This window comes from Teleopsis dalmanni, chromosome 1 (genome assembly GCF_002237135.1).
Source record: "Teleopsis dalmanni isolate 2A chromosome 1, ASM223713v2, whole genome shotgun sequence".
Taxonomy (NCBI): domain Eukaryota; kingdom Metazoa; phylum Arthropoda; class Insecta; order Diptera; family Diopsidae; genus Teleopsis; species Teleopsis dalmanni.
The window spans coordinates 73,206,392-73,221,776 of NC_051846.1; the positions used below are offsets into that span (position 1 = coordinate 73,206,392).

The following is a 15,385-nucleotide window of genomic DNA, read 5'->3' on the forward strand; positions in this document are numbered from 1 at the left end:
AAAATTTCAGTAGTTTGTTGTAAAATAAACGGAATCTACAACAAAAACAAATCCAACATCATTTTTTGACTTTATTTTTTGTCAAGTAACTGTTTGCACAAATAATATAAAGTTCCCTAATACAAACTTTATTCAATGGAAACAGTGTCATATAATGTTTTAAGTATTAAATATCGTCCTTTGTTGTATCTTTGATATATTACAGCCATATTATTTTTTATGGAATTTCTAGCATCCTAGCAACATTTGCTTTGTGCTTTGAGTGATTATGGCGATAATATTTAAACCGCGACTTTTGCTTTTAAATTGCCAAATATGTTCGCATTTTTTATCAAATGACACTCCAAACTACTCTAATATTTTTGGGTCTCCTTATATAAACCGAGTTCCTAGTGCTTCTGCTTAGACTTCTGCCTTAAACCACACTCCGGTAGGTCTCATGCAAGATTATAACATCGATTACTTAACAATATTTTGGGCAAAATACAATACATTTCTATCAAAAACACTTGAAAAGAGTTTATTTCGCGTTATGGCCCGCCGCTCTGTTATATAAGAAACAACAACAATATATTCTTCCCTAAGTTCTCTATTATAGATCCTGATCAAAATTTTCCAGTATTTTCATATTTTCGTCATTATAACATATTTTGTATATGCTGTAAAAGTTGGTCTCAACGATAATTTTATACTTCGGTTCTAATCTACTCTCGTATTTAGCTAGATTTAAAATATTATAAATAGTTTTACACATTAGTAAAATATTTTTAATAGCTGTGACACATTTTTTCGTCAAGTGTCGGTTATAATACCTGGACTATTCTACTGTGTCATTTTACATTAAAAAATATTGATATTTAAGTTAATAAATTAAAAAAATTAGAAAACAATAACTAATTATATATCAACATATCAGGCAAGAATCAACGCAAGGCACCAATTACGGTAAATTTACCGCACATAGTTTAAATAATGCAAAATAATGGTAAAATACAAGTTGTGTTATCACTTACTTGAGTCTGAAAATGATGTGGGATTTGTTTTTGTTGTAGATTTCGTTTATTTTACAACAAACTACCGAATTCTTTTTTATATTTACATTCTCAATATAATAATTATTGAAAATTGATTCTTAACAATCCTTATATTTAAATAAAAAGCAGTGTTTTTGCGACTATAACTTAAAAAAGTGAATTTTATTTCCTTGCGTAAACTCATACTTGACATACTGCATCTATGTAGTATGTATGTACGTATATAGCATCATTTACAAATGCAGAACTTCGTTATTCCATTTTATTTGTTTAAATTCAAATTGAACCAGTTAAATAAGCAAATCAAATACTCTGTTAATAATTTTATTTAATTATTTATTATTAATAATTATTATTATAAATAATAATAATGCAGATATTATATTTTAATATTATATATTAATTATAATTTAAAATACTTTTAATATAATTAAATTCTTTTCCAGCTCAGCTGTAAGTAAGTACATAACTTTACTCTTCTTTTATTGTTACTGTTGCTGTTGCTGCTGCACTATTCCACTCTTCTTTTATTGTTGCTGTGGTTGTTCTTGCTGCAGTTGGTGCAACTGATGGTGTTGCTGGTGCAACTGATGCTGATTCTGGTGCAACTGAGGGTGTTGCTGGTGCAGCTGATGGTATTGCTGCGGTTGCGTACAGTGCAACTGACGGTACCCATTGCCACTGTGGTGAACTTTGGTAGTGATACCATGGTGCTGGCTCGCACTGTTGAAATTGCGGCCCACATCGTTGAAGCTGCGGCCCGAACTGTTGTTGTTGCAGAAGTTGCGGCTCGAACTGTTGGTGTTGCGAAAGTTGCGGCCCGAATTGTTGGTGTTGCGGAAGTTGGGGCCCGAACTGTTGAAATTGCAGACGGTTTGGCCCGCACTGTTGAAGTTGCGGTCCGAACTGATGAAGTTGCGGTCCGGACTGTTGAAATTGAGGCACACAATAGTGTTGTTGTAGCCCATTATGCTGATATGGTGAACCACAAGTGCGGCTTCTTAAAACGCGTCTAAGTTTTGCGATAATTTTCCTTTGTTGATTATCTGAAATGTAAAGTTATAATTAATAAATTTTTATTTTTATTTACTATTTATTTATTTTAAAAATTTCGATACGGATGATACTTACATATTTTCTTCTGGTGGCACTAAAAAAATGAAATAAAAAATTTTTATTAAATTGAATTTTAAACAAAAACATATATCAAATAAGAACTAATAATTTTTATTAGAATATGTAATATTTTTTAAATTATTATTTATCTTACATGAACAGAATAAAAGTGTTAGTTGCTTTTTATTTTTCTTAATTGATTTAATACAGTTACCATCCACATAAATATTGCCAACATTTCAATATTTATATAGAAAACAACTATATAAAATAAATACCAAAAATAAAATATCAACTAACGTTTTTTATTTTATTCACGCTTTCATCCCATATCTAAGCCTTTTGCAAGGCTCATACGTAATTAAACAAATTTACAAATAAATTTTACTTACGGAGCAGCCGCAATGGCCTTGGGTGTTCCAAGGATTCTGAAAAGAAATTAAAATTAGACAATTAGTTTATATTTTACACTTTTTTATACATAAATTTTATTTTAACTATAAATACACGTTAAACACATTCTTATAACAGGAAATACGTCGACTCACCATGGTGTTTGCTCAACAATAACTGAAGTTTTCAAGTTTTTGCATTTACATTGTCTGTATACATTCTCTTTCCTTTGTTTGTATTCGTGTAGAGATCGGCATTTACCCAGCGGGACTTTCAGCGCTGAGGGAATCGATTCCCTCAGCGCTGAATGGTAATGCCTAGCGCTGATTATTCAAATGAAACTCCTAATTACTTTAACACGTGCATGTCATTGCGGGCAAGCGCTGAATCGTTCGATTACCTTTTCAAATTTGTAATGCAACATTTCAGCGCTGACATGCTCGCTTACCTTTTCGAATTTGTAATGCAACATATCAGCGCTGACATGTTCGCTTACTTTTTCGAATTTGTAATGCAACATATCAGCGCTGACATGTTAGCTTACCTTTTCGAATTTGTAATGCAACATATCAGCGCTGACATGTTCGCTTACCTTTTAAATTTTACCTATGCTATTGATTTTTAAATAAAATACTATAAATTTTTTTGGATAAATTATATTTTATATTTATGTTTTATACAATTAAAATATTAATATTTACATAAAAAAATATAACATACTTATATAGATGAATATTTTTCTGGAAATTGTTACTAACACCTTGAAGAGATTTCCAGACTCGACTCGATCACTTGTTCCGGCTTACCATCTGTACTTAAAGCATCTGTAAATACAAAAGTATGTTATTGTATACGCTAAAATTAATTATGTACAATATACCATACCAAAAAGTGCTGCTGTCACATTCTCTAATGCTCTTAAGAACTTCTTGCCTTGGGTACCATTCTCCAAAATTCCAGGAAATTTTTCGCGTAATTGATTGTTTTTTAATAACGCGTCTCATTGATGCAGTCTATAAATAACGTAATTGATGAAAAGAAATGTATGAATTAGTAAAATTGTTACATGTGAATATATTAATAAGTAGAAATTGAAAGTAAGAAACATATATAATTTAACTTACAACTACTTCAACGGCAGTGATTTCTTCATTAAATTGAATTAAATTCTCCTCAGTTTGAATTGTAAAATTTTCCAATTGAAACAGCTGACTACATGACTACAGCTGATTACCCCTTGCTTTAGAATGACTGCATTCGCAGCACATTGGTCAATTAATCGTTCTTGACGCAGTAGCTTCTACATAATACAAAACAAAAATTACAATTATCATTTTAAATATATTTACTTAATTTTGCATATACTTACAGTGAGTTTATGTTAAATTACAAATTATATTTTATTTATATTTTTGTTTTTTATTTGATTTTAAAAATTAAAAATTGTTCACTGCACGCACTTCACTAAAATCAAAAGCAGACTAAATGTATACAATGTAGGCAAAACAAGAAATTCTTAACTCATATGCTTTTCTTCTTCATTCTTTTATAATTTCAACCCCGAAATTGCCTATGTCAAACACAAATGTCGAAAACAAAGAAAAATAAAAACGAAGAGCTATTACCTCCTCGCTTACTTTTTCAGCGCTGGCATAATGGTGCCGCTGGGTACAGTCTCCTTATGGCGGCTATGGCGTCTGAACTTTTCACATACACATTTCAGGTAAAAAATTTGTGTGTTTACACAGCAAAATCACTCACCCTTTAAAACTTTTATTGTTTTGAAATATTATTATATAAAAAAATTATATTTCTATATAGGCCGTGTGCGAGTTCAAGTAAATTGAGATAAAGTAAATTGAAATTTCCTAGGAATTTTTTGCACTGCATTTCTGTAAATATTTATTTATTGCACTTATTTACTATTTTTGTTTAAAAGTTTTCAAATTTATTTATTTATTTATTAAACATCTTAAAAATTTTTTACAATGGTAATACCTAATTTACCTAATATTTATATAATTTAACCTACTCGAATTTCTGGTAAATACCATAATTCGCTGCCATACCGACATAATTACTGTTTCTCTCAATCATTTTACTCAAACTCGCACACGGCCATAAAATGGAAATGTACATTAAAAAATGTTTTATTATTTCCCATTATGTAAACAACAATGTAAAAATTTCGCACATATCATAAATTTTTGTTCATTTAATTGTTCATGTTGCATAAATATTTTTTATTAAAATAATTATTTATATAAATATTAATTTAAAAATTCCGTCATTTGAATCTGTTATACATCAGATGTATATATCTTTTCTTATGAATTTGATTTTCTATAATAGAAAATAAACCATCAAGTAAAAATATTTTTTTTTATAGTTAATGATTATTAAAATAATAAAATAAATAAAAATTTGTATTATTATTAGAAATAAAAATAAATCCATTTTCATATATTTTATATATATTTATATATATTCGGCGAACAGATTAGTATTTTAATTAATAATACAATAGTAATAAACAAGTATCACATATATATGGTATATAATATAACTGTTGTCTGCAATTAAAATTACTTTGAAATTTTTAGTAACACATTATTTTTCGCTGTGTACTAAATTTAACATACTGAACATGAGCACAAATATTGTTTGTGTTTTAACCCTTATAATTTAAATTAACCAATAGGAAATCAAATCTCCTTTTCAGTTTTAGTCGCCATTGCGACGCGTCGCAATAGAAGTTTGTAGTGATGTCATAAAAGTAAAAAGATGACATCATATTTTACGTTAAAGTAAAGCGTTACGGTATTGCAAAACGAGCATGATTTCACATTAAAAATAAGATGACGTCCTAAATAAATAAGAATACACAGTCTTAAAAACTATTTAATTAGCTATTAAAAGGTAAAAACGAAATTTGATTTCCTATTGGTTAATTTAAATTCCGAGGGTTAAAAGGCAACAATATTTGAGCTCATGTTCATTATGTTAAATTTAGTACACAGCGAAAAATAATGTGTTACTAAAAATTTCAAAGTAATTTTAATTGCAGACAACAGTTATATTATATACCATATATATGTGATACTTGTTTATTACTATTGTATTATTAATTAAAATACTAATCTGTTCGCCGAATATATATAAATATATATAAAATATATGAAAATGGATTTATTTTTATTTCTAATAATAATACAAATTTTTATTTATTTTATTATTTTAATAATCATTAACTATAAAAAAAAATATTTTTACTTGATGGTTTATTTTCTATTATAGAAAATCAAATTCATAAGAAAAGATATATACATCTGATGTATAACAGATTCAAATGACGGAATTTTTAAATTAATATTTATATAAATAATTATTTTAATAAAAAATATTTATGCAACATGAACAATTAAATGAACAAAAATTTATGATATGTGCGAAATTTTTACATTGTTGTTTACATAATGGGAAATAATAAAACATTTTTTAATGTACATTTCCATTTTATGGCCGTGTGCGAGTTTGAGTAAAATGATTGAGGGAAACAGTAATTATGTCGGTATGGCAGCGAATTATGGTATTTACCAGAAATTCGAGTAGGTTAAATTATATAAATATTAGGTAAATTAGGTATTACCATTGTAAAAAATTTTTAAGATGTTTAATAAATAAATAAATAAATTTGAAAACTTTTAAACAAAAATAGTAAATAAGTGCAATAAATAAATATTTACAGAAATGCAGTGCAAAAAATTCCTAGGAAATTTCAATTTACTTTATCTCAATTTACTTGAACTCGCACACGGCCTATATAGAAATATAATTTTTTTATATAATAATATTTCAAAACAATAAAAGTTTTAAAGGGTGAGTGATTTTGCTGTGTAAACACACAAATTTTTTACCTGAAATGTGTATGTGAAAAGTTCAGACGCCATAGCCGCCATAAGGAGACTGTACCCAGCGGCACCATTATGCCAGCGCTGAAAAAGTAAGCGAGGAGGTAATAGCTCTTCGTTTTTATTTTTCTTTGTTTTCGACATTTGTGTTTGACATAGGCAATTTCGGGGTTGAAATTATAAAAGAATGAAGAAGAAAAGCATATGAGTTAAGAATTTCTTGTTTTGCCTACATTGTATACATTTAGTCTGCTTTTGATTTTAGTGAAGTGCGAACAGTGAACAATTTTTAATTTTTAAAATCAAATAAAAAACAAAAATATAAATAAAATATAATTTGTAATTTCACATAAACTCACTGTAAGTATATGCAAAATTAAGTAAATATATTTAAAATGATAATTGTAATTTTTGTTTTGTATTATGTAGAAGCTACTGCGTCAAGAACGATTAATTGACCAATGTGCTGCGAATGCAGTCATTCTAAAGCAAGAGGTAATCAGCTGTAGTCATGTAGTCAGCTGTTTCAATTGGAAAATTTTACAATTCAAACTGAGGAGGATTTAATTCAATTTAATGAAGAAATCACTGCCGTTGAAGTAGTTGTAAGTTAAATTATATTTGTTTTTTACTTTCAATGTCAACTTATTAATATATTCACATGTAACAATTTTACTAATTCATACATTTCTTTTCATCTATTACGTTATTTATAGACTGCATCAATGAGACGCGTTATTAAAAAACAATCAATTACGCGAAAAATTTCCTGGAATTTTGGAGAATGGTACCCAAGGCAAGAAGTTCTTAAGAGCATTAGAGAATGTGACAGCAGCACTTTTTGGTATGGTATATTGTACATAATTAACTTTAGCGTATACAATAACATACTTTTGTATTTACAGATGCTTTAAGTACAGATGGTAAGCCGGAACAAGTGATCGAGTCGAGTCTGGAAATCTCTTCAAGGTGTTAGTAACAATTTCCAGAAAAATATTCATCTATATAAGTATGTTACATTTTTTTATGTAAATATTAATATTTTAATTGTATAAAACATAAATATAAAATATAATTTATTCAAAAAAATTTATAGTATTTTATTTAAAAATCAATAGCATAGGTAAAATTGAAAATTTAAGCGAACATATCAGCGCTGATATGTTGCATTACAAATTCGAAAAGGTAAGCTAACATGTCAGCGCTGATATGTTGCATTACAAATTCGAAAAAGTAAGCGAACATGTCAGCGCTGATATGTTGCATTACAAATTCGAAAAGGTAATCGAACGATTCAGCGCTTGCCCGCAATGACATGCACGTGTTAAAGTAATTAGGAGTTTCATTTGAATAATCAGCGCTAGGCATTACCATTCAGCGCTGAGGGAATCGATTCCCTCAGCGCTGAAAGTCCCGCTGGGTAAATGCCGATCTCTACACGAATACAAACAAAGGAAAGAGAATGTATACAGACAATGTAAATGCAAAAACTTGAAAACTTCAGTTATTGTTGAGCAAACACCATGGTGAGTCGACGTATTTCCTGTTATAAGAATGTGTTTAACGTGTATTTATAGTTAAAATAAAATTTATGTATAAAAAAGTGTAAAATATAAACTAATTGTCTAATTTTAATTTCTTTTCAGAATCCTTGGAACACCCAAGGCCATTGCGGCTGCTCCGTAAGTAAAATTTATTTGTAAATTTGTTTAATTACGTATGAGCCTTGCAAAAGGCTTAGATATGGGATGAAAGCGTGAATAAAATAAAAAACGTTAGTTGATATTTTATTTTTGGTATTTATTTTATATAGTTGTTTTCTATATAAATATTGAAATGTTGGCAATATTTATGTGGATGGTAACTGTATTAAATCAATTAAGAAAAATAAAAAGCAACTAACACTTTTATTCTGTTCATGTAAGATAAATAATAATTTAAAAAATATTACATATTCTAATAAAAATTATTAGTTCTTATTTGATATATGTTTTTGTTTAAAATTCAATTTAATAAAAATTTTTTATTTCATTTTTTTAGTGCCACCAGAAGAAAATATGTAAGTATCATCCGTATCGAAATTTTTAAAATAAATAAATAGTAAATAAAAATAAAAATTTATTAATTATAACTTTACATTTCAGATAATCAACAAAGGAAAATTATCGCAAAACTTAGACGCGTTTTAAGAAGCCGCACTTGTGGTTCACCATATCAGCATAATGGGCTACAACAACACTATTGTGTGCCTCAATTTCAACAGTCCGGACCGCAACTTCATCAGTTCGGACCGCAACTTCAACAGTGCGGGCCAAACCGTCTGCAATTTCAACAGTTCGGGCCCCAACTTCCGCAACACCAACAATTCGGGCCGCAACTTTCGCAACACCAACAGTTCGAGCCGCAACTTCTGCAACAACAACAGTTCGGGCCGCAGCTTCAACGATGTGGGCCGCAATTTCAACAGTGCGAGCCAGCACCATGGTATCACTACCAAAGTTCACCACAGTGGCAATGGGTACCGTCAGTTGCACTGTACGCAACCGCAGCAATACCATCAGCTGCACCAGTAACACCCTCAGTTGCACCAGAATCAGCATCAGTTGCACCAGCAACACCATCAGTTGCACCAACTGCAGCAAGAACAACCCCAGCAACAATAAAAGAAGAGTGGAATAGTGCAGCAGCAACAGCAACAGTAACAATAAAAGAAGAGTAAAGTTATGTACTTACTTACAGCTGAGCTGGAAAAGAATTTAATTATATTAAAATTATTTTAAATTATAATTAATATATAATATTAAAATATAATATCTGCATTATTATTATTTATAATAATAATTATTAATAATAAATAATTAAATAAAATTATTAACAGAGTATTTGATTTGCTTATTTAACTGGTTCAATTTGAATTTAAACAAATAAAATGGAATAACGAAGTTCTGCATTTGTAAATGATGCTATATACGTACATACATACTACATAGATGCAGTATGTCAAGTATGAGTTTACGCAAGGAAATAAAATTCACTTTTTTAAGTTATAGTCGCAAAAACACTGCTTTTTATTTAAATATAAGGATTGTTAAGGATCAATTTTCAATAATTATTATATTGAGAATGTAAATATAAAAAAGAATTCGGTAGTTTGTTGTAAAATAAACGAAATCTACAACACAAACAAATCCCACATCATTTTCAGACTCAAGTAAGTGATAACACAACTTGTATTTTACCATTATTTTGCATTATTTAAACTATGTGCGGTAAATTTACCGTAATTGGTGCCTTGCGTTGATTCTTGCCTGATATGTTGATATATAATTAGTTATTGTTTTCTAATTTTTTTAATTTATTAACTTAAATATCAATATTTTTTAATGTAAAATGACACAGTAGAATAGTCCAGGTATTATAACCGACACTTGACGAAAAAATGTGTCACAGCTATTAAAAATATTTTACTAATGTGTAAAACTATTTATAATATTTTAAATCTAGCTAAATACGAGAGTAGATTAGAACCGAAGTATAAAATTATCGTTGAGACCAACTTTTACAGCATATACAAAATATGTTATAATGACGAAAATATGAAAATACTGGAAAATTTTGATCAGGATCTATAATAGAGAACTTAGGGAAGAATATATTGTTGTTGTTTCTTATATAACAGAGCGGCGGGCCATAACGCGAAATAAACTCTTTTCAAGTGTTTTTGATAGAAATGTATTGTATTTTGCCCAAAATATTGTTAAGTAATCGATGTTATAATCTTGCATGAGACCTACCGGAGTGTGGTTTAAGGCAGAAGTCTAAGCAGAAGCACTAGGAACTCGGTTTATATAAGGAGACCCAAAAATATTAGAGTAGTTTGGAGTGTCATTTGATAAAAAATGCGAACATATTTGGCAATTTAAAAGCAAAAGTCGCGGTTTAAATATTATCGCCATAATCACTCAAAGCACAAAGCAAATGTTGCTAGGATGCTAGAAATTCCATAAAAAATAATATGGCTGTAATATATCAAAGATACAACAAAGGACGATATTTAATACTTAAAACATTATATGACACTGTTTCCATTGAATAAAGTTTGTATTAGGGAACTTTATATTATTTGTGCAAACAGTTACTTGACAAAAAATAAAGTCAAAAAGTGATGTTGGATTTGTTTTTGTTGTAGATTCCGTTTATTTTACAACAAACTATTGAAATTTTTTTTATATTCATATTCTCAATTTAATAATTATTGAAAATTAATTATCAAAAATCTTTATATTTGAACAAAAAACAGTCTTTTTGCGATTATAACTTAAAAAAGTGAATTTTAATTCAATGTGTAAACTCATTCTTGACATACTGTATATAACTTAAAACCAAAATATATGTATGTACATATGTATGTAATTTATTTAAGCAATTTGTAAATTATAAGCGTTTTTATAATTGGGTTTTATGATCTTTATTTCAATTTCTTTAACACAATGTAAATTATAAACGTTTTTATAATTGGGTTTTGATTTCATTTAATTTATACAATTGAATTTATACAATTTCGGTTATTGATTGTTTAATCACTTTTTTATGTGTACCCGTGTGTTGACACGTTCGCGATCGAAAAACAAGAGAGAGAATCAAACCAACGGAGTTTACTTGCAGCCAAAAAATATAACAATAAAATTTGCTCATCTCGAGCGCAAAAAACAAAAGGCAATAAAACAAGACTTAGAACCGTTGGTTTGATTACATCTTATACAGGGTTAGTTAGGTAAATTAATTAACCATATATTAACCATATAAAATATTATATATATATATGAATTATATAATATATTAATTATAATAATTTAATTATACAATATGATTTACAATAGATTAAAATATAATAAATTATAATATATAAATCATATAACACTTCAATTAATAATTCTACAGAATCCTACAATATTAACAATTTGACTTTAACCGCTCTAACATCCCGCCCCCCTTGAAAGGATTTTCAATTGGTAATAGTGCGAGTTTGTGGATTGGACGCCGTATTACTCCTTTTGGGGTTTGCACATCAACAACACGAACCAAATTATCTGGACCCCTGATGCAATGCACGATTCGGCCCATCAACCAGCGTTGTGGAGGCATATTGTCTTCATGGATTAAAACCAGAGCCCCCTCGGTGATGTTAGATTGTTCTTCTGTCCATTTGGTGCGTATCTGCAGCTCATTCAGATAGTCTCTAGACCATCTGCGCCAGAAGTGATGTTTGACTGCGGTTATACGAGACCATTTATCAATTAATGAAGCAGCTTCATACTGAGGACTTGGTTCAGATAAAGTTTTGAGCGGCCCACCGATAAGAAAATGTGCTGGCGTTAGCGCTTCATAATCGCTCGGGTCACAAGAATGAGGTGTGATTGGTCGCGAATTTAAGATAGCTTCGATTTCAATCAGTGCTGTTCCAAGCTCCTCAAAGGTGAATCGAGTATTTGATAGTGTTCGATACAGATGGCCTTTCGCGCTTTTTACAGCCGCTTCCCATAGACCTCCAAAGTGAGGTGCTCGGGGCGGTATAAAATTGAAATTTATGAATTGGTTGCTGCAAAAGGTCTGCAGCATCACTTGATTAGACTTCTCGAAAAACATTCTTTTTAACTCTGCTAGTTTATTGTTAGCCCCAACGAAGTTCGTGGCGTTGTCGCAATAGATGTCTGATGGTAACCCTCGTCTACCGATTAACCTTTTCAGTGCTGCAATAAATGCCTCCGTAGATAAGTCTGACACGGCTTCTAGATGAGCTGCCTTTGTAGACAAACAAACGAACACGGCTATATAGGTCTTATATGGAACCCGTCCCCGAATTCGGAGATACGTTAATATCGGACCGCAAAAATCTACCGCAGTACGCGCGAATGGACGGCTTGGAGTGAGGCGTTCGATTGGGAGATTACCCATCATTTGATTAAGTAGTTTGGGTTTATAACGCACGCAGTGAATACACGAGTGCACGACTCGGCATGCAATTTCTCGAATATTAATTATCCAGAAGTTTAGTCGAGTAAGGGCAATTAGTGCTTTTGCGCCTGCATGATAGTTGCACAAGTGTATATGCCGAACATAAAGTTCCACAAAATAACAGCCCTTCGGCAACAAAATAGGGTGACGTTGGCCTACTGAGATGTCACTCAGCTCGAGGCGACCTCCCACCTTTAGTAATTGATAACCGAATACATTGTCCAGGAAGGGATTTAGATGCTTTAATGTACCTTCGGCTGGGTTCCCTCGTTGTAGGCGTTGTATATCAATTTCGAAGAATTGCTGTTGGATGACCCAAATAATACAGTGCAATGTCTTTTGTAGCTGAATAGGTTGGAGGGTACATTCTCCGTTCTTCAATTTATTCTTGGTTACATGATAAAAACGCTGTACCTGCGCTATTACTCGTAGCATCTTAGTGTATGAACTATATCTTGACAATACCTGTAATACGTAGTTGTCTTCATTTGTGTTAACGAATACAACCTTTCGCGTCTCTTTATTGACTTCTTCCATATCCAGGTTGTGACATTTCAAATGCGGCCAGTATTTATCAGCGAGTAACAAAAATTCCGGCCCCGTAAACCAACAAGACTCTGATAATTGGCGGATGTTACAGCCGCGCGACACAACATCTGCCGGGTTGGATTGGGTAGGAACGTGTCTCCATTGCCCATTTGCGGTAATATCTTGAATTTCCGCTACTCGATTGCCAACGAATGCAGACAGGGTTGATGAGTGCTGCTTCAACCAATGTAATACAATCTGTGAATCAGTCCAAAAAAACGTTTCACCCTTAAATTGCGCAAATATTGGTTGGACCTTCTGATACAGTTTGGCAAGAAGTAAGGCACCACAGAGTTCTAGTTTAGGTAGCGACTTCCGCTTTATAGGTGCCACACGGGATTTTGCAGTGAATAGCCTGACCGTCACCTTACCTGATGTGTTTTGTGATCGGAGAAATATACAGCAACCATATGCGCGTATTGAAGCGTCACAGAAACCGTGTACATCAACCTGTTGATAGTTTATGGATAGGCAGTACCTCGGCACCTTAACCGATGAAAGCGTTGTAAGATCTTGAATAAATGTTTTCCAAGCTGAGTGAAGATTTTGAGGGACTGACTCGTCCCAGTCCACACGCAAAAGCCACAATTCTTGCATCATAATTTTGGCTACGAGTATGATCGGTGCTAGTAATCCAAGCGGGTCGAATAATGAAGACGCAAGGGATAAGATGGTGCGTTTTGTTACAATATGACCTGGTTGTGCATTAAACGAAAATAGGAAAACATCTTGCATTTGGTGCCACTTGATGCCTAGAGCGCTGGTGACTGTATCTGTATCAAGATTCAAACTCTTTGTTGTAGTATCGCTGATGAAGTCATGATGGTTTGAATGCCATTTGTCAAGATCGAAGCAACCCTTCTGTAGAATGGCCGTTAACTGATGTCTGATATTGGTGAGTTGATCAATGGAATCTGCTCCACCTAAGAAGTCGTCGACAAAGAACGCTGATTTAATGAGTGCAGCGCCTATTGGGTATTGTGTTTCAAATTTGTCCGCCAAATACTGCAAACTCCTGGTTGCTAGGAAAGGTGCTGATGCAGTACCATAAGTGACTGTATTCAACTCGTAAGTACTAACAGGATCGGACTCCGTATCTCGCCAAAAAATATATTGGAATTTTCGATCTGGTTCATCTATCAGTATCTGTCGGTACATCTTAACAATGTCAGCCGTCAAGGCATATCGGTGCAAACGAAATTGAAGTAGCAACAAATATAACTCCGACTGAATTGTCGGGCCGACCAGTAGAATATCATTTAATGAACGTTGCGAAGTTGTTGGACATGACGCATCAAAAACCACCCTCAGCTTGGTCGAAGTGCTCGACGGTTTTAAAACACAATGATGAGGGATATAATAATGAGGTTCGTTGGTTTTCGGAGTCTCAACACGCGTCATGTGTCCGAGCTCTCGATATTGTTTCATGAATTCTTGATAGTCTTGCTTCAGTGCACGATTAGATGACAATCGCCGTTCTACAGAATAAAAACGGCGCAGGGCGATATTGTGTGTCAAACCAAGACAATCTGGTGAATCTTTGAATGGTAACCGAACGACAATTCTTCCCATCGCATTTTGGTGAACCGTTTCACGATATAATGACTCACACGCAACATGTGCTGGTGACCATGACTTTGAAGCCGATTGCACTTCCTCTATCTTCCACATCATTTCTAATTGATCGGAGACTGTATCTTCAACTGATAATAGGCATTTTGCTGCTGGTGATGCAAATGGCTGACCCTTGTACTTGCCAGATACAATCCATCCTAATAGTGTTTTTTGAAGTACTGGAAGATTTTCACCTAGTTTGATTTGACCGACAGACAAAATATCAAAGAAACTTTCAGCTCCAAGCAAAAGATCAACGCGCTTGGATTTAAAGAATTGCTCATCGGCGAGAGGTGTATTTGGTGGAACCTTCCACGACGATATATCGATTTCAGAACTTGGTTGATATGCGATGTGATTCGTAATACCAAAGTTTAAAGCAAGTTCAAAATTTGAATGACGAGATTTGATTGATGTGAACGTCTGATACTTAATGTTGGTCAACGAACTACCAATACTGGAAACATGCAACCGATGTTTATGTTTTGCTAAACTAAGCTTCTTTGAAAACTCCTCCGTTATGAAGTTGACCTGAGAGCATGAATCAAGTAAGGCTCTACCCACTTGATAACTTCCCGATGAATCCTTCACTAAAACCAATGCAGTGGCAAGAATTATTTGCTCGGCCGATGACATATTAAGATGGGAATGGCTGGCAACGTTGTCGTTGGGCATAGCAGCGTGTTCTGTGCGTCGTGATGATCCCGCGCTCTT

General features: G+C 32.1%; 2 protein-coding genes across 2 annotated transcripts; one reads left to right on the forward strand and one right to left on the reverse strand.

Annotated features, from left to right (window-relative positions):
- Positions 1-1,477: 1,477 nt before the first annotated feature.
- Positions 1,478-2,772, reverse strand: LOC119672250. Its single transcript, XM_038083260.1, has 4 exons — positions 2,699-2,772; positions 2,543-2,578; positions 2,166-2,184; positions 1,478-2,080 (listed from the first exon to the last, which is right to left on the reverse strand). The coding sequence occupies exons 1-4, from the start codon at positions 2,699-2,701 to the stop codon at positions 1,506-1,508; spliced, it is 633 nt and encodes a 210-aa protein (XP_037939188.1). The 5' UTR covers positions 2,702-2,772; the 3' UTR covers positions 1,478-1,505.
- Positions 2,773-7,906: 5,134 nt separating this feature from the next.
- LOC119672155 lies at positions 7,907-9,266 on the forward strand. Its single transcript, XM_038083133.1, has 4 exons — positions 7,907-7,980; positions 8,101-8,136; positions 8,495-8,513; positions 8,599-9,266. The coding sequence occupies exons 1-4, from the start codon at positions 7,978-7,980 to the stop codon at positions 9,171-9,173; spliced, it is 633 nt and encodes a 210-aa protein (XP_037939061.1). The 5' UTR covers positions 7,907-7,977; the 3' UTR covers positions 9,174-9,266.
- The last annotated feature ends 6,119 nt before the right edge of the window (positions 9,267-15,385 follow it).